Genomic DNA, 9,903 nt, shown 5'->3' with positions numbered 1-9,903 from the left:
AGCAGAAGCAGGTCATTCACTCTTCAAGCCTGCTCTGCCATTCAATTAGAACATAGTTGATTGGTTTGTGTTCCAAATTCCACATTCCCATCTATCCATGACTTACCTACTTAACAAGAATATATATACCTCCGCCTAAAAAAAATTCAATGACCCTGCTGTCACTAACTTCTGAGGCACAGAGTTACAAAGTCAGGTCTATCCTTTGAGAGAAAAAAACCCTTATCTCTGGCCCAATGGAGTGACCTCTAATGTTAAAACAGTGTCCCCTAGTTCTGGACACACTCACAAGAGCAAACATTCCTTCTGTGTCCACCTTTCCAAGATCTTTCAACATCTTATTACAAATCATTCTTGCTCTTCTAAATTCCAGTGGACATTAGACCAGCCTTCTCTGTAGTTGTTCAAGGGAGAGAGTTCTGTTCAAATGTGAGCAATGGGACTATCGCACTGTCCTCAACTCAACCAGCAGAGGTGTGATGTGGCTCACAGATTTTTCTGCATTTTCTTTAATTCTCCATTTTTCTTCCCTTTTCTCCTAAAGGTGTCGACTTGCCAGGGGCTTAACACTAACTCTATTCACTTTCTTGCCTCAGGATTCCATTGTAGATCCAGAGTGATCAGGAGCAAAACCAGAATTTTGTTTCTTAAGGAGTGTAAGGACAGTTAGCAAGACTTGAAGTCACGAAAGATGAGCGAGCCCTATCCATTCTTTGACAGCATCGGCTGCAGTAACACATCTAAATTACTTAGCCATAGCATCAACAACACATACTGCTGAAATAACAAGAAGTTTGTAAGGGTTTTATCAGCAGAAATAAAATCTTAAATTGGATCCTAAGTCTTCAATTCAGTTGTTAATCATCTGCTTTATTTAAAGATAGATTAATATTTCAAGTCGTTCTCATCAGAAATGTGACTATAACCTGGTGTCACGTGATTTTTGACCCTGTCTAACACCAGCACCTCCACATCATTAGAAATGTGAACCAATCTTGCCCCATATAGCCTGCCTAGCACATACAAGTTCCAGGTAATTCCAAATAGTTTTTGGCTTGACTCAAAATTCAGAAGTTACCCAGCAGTTCGAATAAAGCATTTTTAATAAAACAGTTGAGGAATTTTCCATTGTCACTGCAATACTTTAACTTGGATTAATGCTACTTGCAACTAAATGTAAAGTACAGTCAGTTTCGAGTTCTGGAGTCCTGTGTTCTCTTTCAAGTTGGTTTTAAAACAAGATTGTCCTAATGATGAGGCTCCATTTTTAATAATGGCAAAAGGTTAATGGAAAAGTTGCTACTATAGACTGCCACTTGACATGTGTTGCATTAGCTTTTGTGAACTGCACAACACAAATGGGTCTTACGAACGTGCTGAACTCTTAGACATCCTTGCAGACTGTTTAGATCTATATATTATATATATATACATATATGGCAGTTAAATATTACAATTGCATTGATTCTGCAAACATACAAGAGTAGCTTCCCTCTCGTCAGGTTTGCACCATTTATATTTTTCCTCCTTTTGGTTCCTGAGGAAGCCTTAAATTATTTTGCCTGTGTAAACAGTGTTAATGGTTGTCACTTTGTAAGAATAAGTGGTTCAAAATATTAACTCTGCTTTCTCTCCACAGAGCTTGTCAGTACTGCTAAGTTTCTCCAGCAATTTCTGTTTTTGTTTGTTGCAGACCTCCAGAATCTTGGTTTTATTAAATTATTTTATTTTATTTTATTTTATGTTGCATTCAAATTTCTCTGAATTTAAGTTCTATTCTGTACAAAAAAAAGCAAATTAAGAGCGAGTTTGAAGCACAATTCCAAATGGTAAGGTGGAATAATTTCAAGAATGAATGTGAGACTGGATAGACCACCTTTTATCCCAACTGAGTCCATGTCTTGACCTCATGAAACTAAGCTTTGGCCAGCAAGGATTTTGAAGTTGCACGGAATTCAAACTTGCCTTCCCTTGTTCTCTTGGCCTTCTGCCACTCTTTTGGAACTGACAGTGGCTGAGAATTAATCTCAGAAGAGAAAGGAGTAAATAAAAGTTCTGTCCTCCCATAGAACACAAGATGGACCACCCATGAAGGACTATAATAGGGGGAAAAGCAAAAGGCTGGCTTCTCACACTATCAAGATTGTCAAATAGGTTTGAGAATATAAGGGTTCCCTTGATTCTGGGACCATTTGAGAATCAAGCTAAGGAAATCAACTACGTTAAAGCTGTACAAAACAGATGCAGGAGATTTGATTTATTGCTCATTCTGAAGGAGATTCTGGAAAGAACAATTTTTCCAGAGTAATTCGTTGAGACATGAACTGAGTTGCATGGAGTTCATAAGAGAATAGGTTGTACAGCACATAGTCTGTGGAAGAAAATGACGCTATTGGCTCAACACGGCATACATTTTGTTCATGATTCACGTGAGGCTCTTCTGCCTTCAGGTACATAACGATGAAGGCTGGATAGTTACATAGTTAAAATAGTTACTCATTAGAAACTGACAGGACCATCAAAAACATCATCACCACCTCCCACAGTACTGTACTTGGGGTGAGAAGATATCTTGCATGTAAAAAAAACATCCTCTGACCTCAAATCAAATTTTTGATGTTGGAGAGAAAGGATGAGGATTTCACATCCAAGTGGGGCCCCAGGGAAGTGATATAAAAACTTCAAATAAAGTATAAATGGTGGAGAAATACAGGAGAATTGAGCCTAGCAACAAAAAATATTTACAGACAAAAAGACAAAGTGAGTGATCAAAGTTGTGCAGGATGTTCTGCGCTGCATTAGGAACAAATCTTCAAAGGTTCTTAACTGGCCCCAAAGCAGCATAAAACTTCAGGTGGTCACGAAAGGCGCTACAGAAATGCAAGTCTTGTCTTTTTCACAGTGACTGCAGGAGATCCAGCCTGAAGAGAGCGAGCCTTTGATAGGGAAGTTAGCCTCAATTGTACAGAAATTAAAAAGTTAAGACTGTACAAGCGAACAGTCTGACACATGATTGCCTGTTACAACAATGGGGTCAAAGGTTCAATAAGTCATTGACTGTAAAATACTACAGTACTGTGTCAGTTTAAGCTTCGCATTGATATTTCTGGAGAGGTTCATTTGTATAATACAAAATGAGGATATCACTGCGGTTTTCATATTTTCATGGAGGTGTCACATTATACTGACTAGAACATGTTTGAAGGAGAAACATTGTCAATCCACATGTCACAGTGGAACACTGATTATAATTGCTGTCAAGGTGAGTCTCCAGGAGAAGGACATACGCCGTGACACTCATCTTCTCATTAGGGTGAATGCACTTGGCTCCTTACTCGGTATTTGAGATAAGTAAGACTGTACCATGGGGACTGGATATGCTTTACAGATAATTTAGGACAAAGTCAAGCAATAGATTTGTCCAGACTACAGAGCAAGTTTGATGATTAAATTTCAATGCAAACTCTGAATAACTCGTCATTAACACCTATGCAACATAAAATTCAGAAACATGTATGAAAAGGACTTGCACCTGAAACAAAAAAACATTCTTGTTCTGCAGGATGCATATCAGAATTCTTCTCACTGCCAAATGAAAATCCTGCACTCATCTGAGTCAAAAGCCAATTTCACTCACGATTCTTCTGATTGTTCCCACTCACTGGACGACAAGGATGCCTTACAAGGCTTTGTAATGCATTTATGAAGGATCTAGGCTGTACTGCATGAGGACATTACCACAACATCATGTGGAAGGAACTATACAGCAATGACTAAAGTTGAGTTAAAATATGGCAAATACTCAGATATAGCTCATTTTTAACCAGATGTTCTAAATTTTTATAGAATTGGTATATTTTAAGATGATAATCACTGTGGTAAATATAAACATTGGTATGTTATTAAATACAGATGCACAAATGGGGCTGAATTTCTGTCACAATACCATAGTGATGCAAAATAATGGTCAGGAAGCTGAGATCAGAAAAATTGTAGTTTGGAGTAAGAGGAATGCATTAGTAATTTTGATTTTTTTTAAATAATGAAGGAAGGAAATCTCCAAGTACCCAAAAAATCAATAGGAGTAATATAAAATTCTGTAAAAAATGATTACACTACAGTTATTTTAAATGTTTAACACTTTCAAGACTTGTTTTTAAATATACTTTTGAATTTTCAGAAACTAAATAAACTTTCCACAATGCCTAATATAACAGTTTTGGTTGATACTGCTTTGTTTTGATTTTGTTTATACTTATAATTATTATAATTTGACAAGACATGCTATAAGCTAACATGCTCCAGGAGAGAGATAAAGCATACATTGCTCTACAAAAACTGTGCTTATTAACAGCCCTGATTGAAAATCAAAATTTATTTTAAAAAAACATATACTTTAGAGGAACATATAACTATAGTTGACAAACAGGATTTCTTGAAACACATGTAACTTTTTGGATGTAATATCCCGGCATTGTCAGTGTGCAGAAAGCCCATGCAGAATTATTTCATTTACAACTTCCAAAAAGTTGTATTTTTTTTGATAAATTGTTCTCTGGATGGGGAAGAATTAATCAAGTTTCAATAAAGTAACTGCAGCAGCAAAAACAAGATCTTTAAAACCAAAAGGCCCATCACAAGCCATCGTGACATTTGGAGATTCAGTCTTGTAATAATCACTCTGGCTTTGATGCCCATTTCATGGCTGAGGGGCTCAATACAGCCACATCCAAAACATAAGTTCGGCAGAATGAATCCAGCTCATAGACAATATTCTGAATGCTGCAGAATATTCACCTGCAGTGCGCTCTCTCTCTATCTCTCGGACTTGACTTTATATCGAAGAACAAGGTAAGCCAAGAAACGCAAGATAATGAAGAAAATACCAAGGACGATGAAATCCATGTAAAGTTTTGAGTCCTGCACATCCATCACTTGCAGAACTTTCTTTGGTTCCTTAAAAGGGCAAAACCCAGTATTGCAGGTCAGATTTTTTCTGTCCAGTCCATATATTGACAAGATGACACCTTCAAAGCCATACCTGTATCAGTAAGAAAGAATCAACAAATGTCAATGTTACTCTTTTAAAGTCAATTGCTACAGAAGTGAGTTTTGTTCATGTTATGTCATGGATCTCACCAAAATTGCCTGTGTGGAAAGCTTTAACTATCCCATCATCACATGTGATCACCTCGACACCACCATCTAAATAGCCACATGGAGGCATAAGTTGACACTTTCATTATAACCCAAATATCTGAACCTTAACTGTAGATAAACATATAAGGGAGAAAGCATTTGCTGACTGGATTATATAAAGTGGGTTGGAAGAAGCTCATGTACAGCATTAACTATGGCATACATCTGATGGGCAAAACAGCCAGCTTCTCATAGAATCCCTACAGTGTGGAAACAGGCCATTCGGCCCAACAAGTCCACACTGCTCCTCCAAAGAGCATCCCACTCCGACTCATTCCCCTACCCCTGCATTTCCCCGTGTTTAACCCAAACATCCCTGGACACTACAGGCAATTTAGCATGGCCAATTCACCTAGCCTGCACATCTTTGGACTGTGGGAGGAAACCAGAGCGCCCGGAGGAAACCCATGCAGACACGGGGAGAATGTGCAAACTCCACACAGACAGTCACCCGATTGAACCCAAGTCCCTGGTGCTGTGAGGCAGCAGTGCTAACCACTGAGCCACCGTGCAACCCAAGGGTCAATGGTGCATCAGTTATCATCAGTACAGTTTACCTCAGCATCCTTCTATTTGCAGAGGGCTGGAGATGGGGAGAAAATTGGGCACGGTTCCCACCCTAATCGCAAGAACAAAGTGACAACTTGCATTTAGATACTGCCTTTAACATAGCATAACATAAACTCCTCTTCCATAACCTTCTGTTACTGGAGCTTCTCAGGACTTCTTCCTCCTGTCCTGGCTATTGGCTGATCAGCTGGTTTGCAAAACAGAGTCTCACCAACAGCATGGGTTCAATTCCAACCCTGCCTGAGGGCTCTCCTTTCACCTGAAGAGTGGTAACCCTTTGGTTAAACCACCACCAGTTGTCTCTCTAATGAAACAGTCGGAGTAGGCTGGCTTAACCTTCATAGTTTCTGGTTGGAAATTGAGGAGGCAGGATTTGGAACTTTGCAAATACGAAGGAGAGGGAGAAGTCCCATTTTTACAACGACTTCAAAAAAAGAAAGAAAAAGTACCTTACATAAGAGACGTAGGAGCTCCATTGTAGGTAGGTGGGGATGGTGTCAAAACTAACAAAAAATCCCGAGAATAGAAGCACAGGAATGGCAGTGACTGGACCCACAAAGGTAGCAACCTGGAAGTGAACAAAGAGGGGAAACACAGCATGTAAATGAATAGCTCACAAAATTATGACAATCACAGTTGAAGTCTGATAGAGAGTAAATTGATGAACCGCCTATGCATTAAGGGCATGGGTGCTGCACGACCCCTAGGTGTGATAAATACTACCGGCTCAACCAACTCCCCTCTTGGACTTGACCCTTCCTTCGGCCCTGGCCTAGACCGACTACCAGTGCCAACAACCCCTCCAAACTCTCCCCACCCCTGGGGTTTCATGTTTCGTTGGCCTAGATTTCCCTCCCTGCCCCAACCATCTTCCTCTATTCCCATCGCCTCCGACTCTCCACCCCCTGCCTGACTTACCCCTCCCACCTCCCTCTCTCATGAGTTTTTCTCTGCATGGGAACATGTATCCTTGGTTCAGTCATAAACCCAACCCGACTAATCTCCCACACACTCTGCAACTGCGCCAACTGCTTGGTTGGTTATAGGTTCCAAATCTTTATGTGGTTTCAGATGGCAGATAGCAGGAAACAACAACTGAAGACCATGGACTTTCGCCAGCTTAAAGCAAAATTTAAAGACTGTGAGCTGACTTAACCTTAGGGGACTGGTCAGCTCAGCTGGTTGAACGGATGGTTTGCAACATAAAGTGATGCCAGCAGCATGGGGTTCAAGACCCACACCAACTAAGGGGTGCCATGAAGGATTGCTGTTCTCAATGACTCCCTTCACTTGAGACACAGTGACTCTCAGGTTAAACCATCACCAGTCATCTGTTGCTCATTCAAAAGCCCCTCTGGGTCTATGGCAGCTTTACCTTTATTTCCTACACAATAAAAATTCCACCTGAGTTCCCCTCACTGTACTAAGTTCCTTGGTAAGTTACAGCACCCAAAAAGGCATAGCATTCAACACTGCAAGTTCTGATTGAGTACATAAGGAAAAACTATTTCCAATGATAGAAGAGTTGATAAAGAGGGGACACAGACATGAGATGATTGTCAAAAAGAATCAGAACTGAGAGGAAGATTTAAGAAAATGCAGAGGGTTGTGATCATCTGGATTGGATTGCCTGAAAGGGTACAGGAAGTGGATTTAATTGTCAGTTTCACAAGGCAACAGGGTAAACACCTGAAAGGAAGAATTTGCAGTTTTTTGGAGAAAGTATACAAGTGTTAGAAGCTAATTTGAAAGCTCTTGAAACAGACTTGATGGGTTGAATGGCCTCTGTGTTATTCTCTGATTGATGATTTTGAAGTGGTCGCTCGGTGTAGTTTCTGCATGAAGGCAGACCAGTACCTGTAAAGATGTGGATGCAGCTCCAATCAGGAGTCCAAGTGACTGTGCCACCAATGCAGTTGCTGTGGCCAGACTGGCAAACAAGAGGAAGCGTGAAGCCTCGGGAGGCTGGGATGTCATCCAGTAGACAATACTGCAGTATACAATCGGACAGATTACCTACAGAAAAGGAGAATACCAATCTTAACACCAGGATCGACCAATATTCCTATCATAATTCTGTCACCTCACTTTGCGTTTCGAGTTTTACATCATTCAACTTCACTGGTGTTACTAAAACGTTACTACTTGAACTGCAGACATTTCAGTGCACAATAGCGTCCTCAGAATAGCACTGTCCCATTTGACAAAAGGAACAGCTCACAGCATTGAGTTGCAAAAATAATGGACAAGCTGGATTGCTGTTAGGATCTGGCTTTGATGAACCGCTGTCTTTTTACAGAATCTCTACAGTTCAGAAGCAGGCCATTCTGCCCATCGAATCCATGCCAACCCACCAAAGAGTATCCCATCCAGACTCATCCCTCTAATTTACACATCCCAGGGCACCATTGGCAGTCCACCTAACCTGCATATCTTTGAATTGTGGGACAAAACTGGAGCACCCAGCAGAAACCCACGTAGACACAGGGAGAACATGCAAACTCCAGAAGGACAGTTGCTCGATGCAGGAATTGAACCTTGGTCCCTAGACCTGAGAGGCAGCAGTGTTAACCACTGAGCCATCATTTCCTTTCTCTAGTCATGACAAGTGGACATTGCTGGCAAGGTCAACATTTATTGCTCATCTCTAATTAAAATAGGTCTGGAGTCACATGCAGCACTGACCAGGGAAGGACAGCAATTTCCTTCCCTGAAGGACATTAGTGAATCAGATGCCTTTTTCCAACAACTGACAACATGGTCATCGTTATACTTTTAATTCCAGATATTATATTGAATTTAAACATCACCATCTGCCATAGTAGGATTTGAACCCTGGTCCCAAGAACGTTAGCCTGGGTCTCTGGATTAGTAGTCTAGAAATGAAGCCACTAGGCAATTACTTCCCCTTAAGAATATAATACGCGCAAGAACCAAGGGGGAGAAAGTAAGTTGCAAAGTTGGGTAGAGTATTTGATTTTGTAAAATGATAGGGGGAAGATTGTGCGGTCCCTTTAAAAGATGATGTGTTTTTTAGGCTTGACGATTAAAAAAAACCTGTCCGCAGGGAGCAGCAGATGCAAAGAGAGTTCTTGAAATTGAAACATTGAATCCAAAGGCTGTACTTCAAGCAGGCAAAGCAGCATTTTTACCAAGATAACAGGTTTTTGACTTCACACAATTATTTTATATCAGGCCCCAGATACAAAATTAAATTTAAGTCTGATACTTTTGACAACCTAGAACCAATCCTATTGTAAAAAAAACTGACAGACATTCAAGGGTACAAAAGAAGTGGCCATTTGAAAATCGGGGTGAGAGTGAACTGCCATCTGAAGAGAATATCACTGGCTCGCACAGAAATCTCTCAGCTCTCAGAGTATGCACCATCTAAATAAAGGCACAATGGCACTCTTAGCTAATATATTCCTGACACAAGAATTTGACGGAGAAAGGTGTTCCTGAATGAAAAACAGCAGAGAAGGCAAAGAACATTCTGGAAGACTTATCCTGGCTGCAATTTTGAGAGACTAACTTTTAATTTATTTTTTTCTTATTACTTTGCTTTATATAAGTGGCACTTGTGTTTTTTGGAACAGCATACCATTAGAATTTTGTTTTATTCGGGAACAATCAATAGTTAAGGGGGAAACTGTTTGGTTTGTTAGTAGTTCTGTAAATTTGTTCACAGTTAGAGTTAGATAAATAAATTGTTGCTTGTTGCTTATGAAGTGAGTATCAGGGATTTCTTTCGTTTAGCCTCTCCTTCATAACAGATTGGGGGTGAGAGGCAGGTTATACCACTTTTCACATTTCCTTTAACAGATTACGAGTAGAGGTGATCTTCTCTGGGTGTTTCGGTTTTAATGATCAGAGAGGTGTTGGGATTAGATTGAAACATCAAAAGAATCTTCACCTTATTTTGTTGAACTACACAAATACAAGCAAATATGACTAAATAGGCACACTCAACAAGTGAGACAGCGATTTGAAAAAAATATAAACTTCTGCATCAAACTCAATCCAATAAACTTAACAGACAATAAGGTGCAGGGCTGGATGACCACAGCAGGCCAAGCAGCATCACAGGAGCAGAGAGGCTGACGTTTCGGGCCTAGACCCTTCATCAGAAAA

At 40.2% G+C, this 9,903-nt stretch overlaps 1 protein-coding gene across 1 annotated transcript in view; it reads right to left on the bottom strand.

Annotated features, from left to right (window-relative positions):
- Nucleotides 1-4,360: 4,360 nt before the first annotated feature.
- abcg4a (ATP-binding cassette, sub-family G (WHITE), member 4a) overlaps nucleotides 4,361-9,903 on the bottom strand; it is a 65,105-nt gene continuing 59,562 nt past the window's right edge. The window contains exons 12-14 of the mRNA XM_048615360.1: nucleotides 7,627-7,785; nucleotides 6,219-6,337; nucleotides 4,361-5,041 (exon numbers count right to left, since the gene is read on the bottom strand). Coding sequence (XP_048471317.1) covers nucleotides 4,816-5,041; nucleotides 6,219-6,337; nucleotides 7,627-7,785 — 504 coding nt within the window. The 3' untranslated portion in view covers nucleotides 4,361-4,815. The remainder of the gene's footprint in view (nucleotides 5,042-6,218; nucleotides 6,338-7,626; nucleotides 7,786-9,903) is intronic.

This window comes from Rhincodon typus, chromosome 32 (genome assembly GCF_021869965.1).
Source record: "Rhincodon typus isolate 14 chromosome 32, sRhiTyp1.1, whole genome shotgun sequence".
Classification (NCBI taxonomy): domain Eukaryota; kingdom Metazoa; phylum Chordata; class Chondrichthyes; order Orectolobiformes; family Rhincodontidae; genus Rhincodon; species Rhincodon typus.
This window is presented reverse-complemented; position numbering and strand designations above follow the sequence as displayed.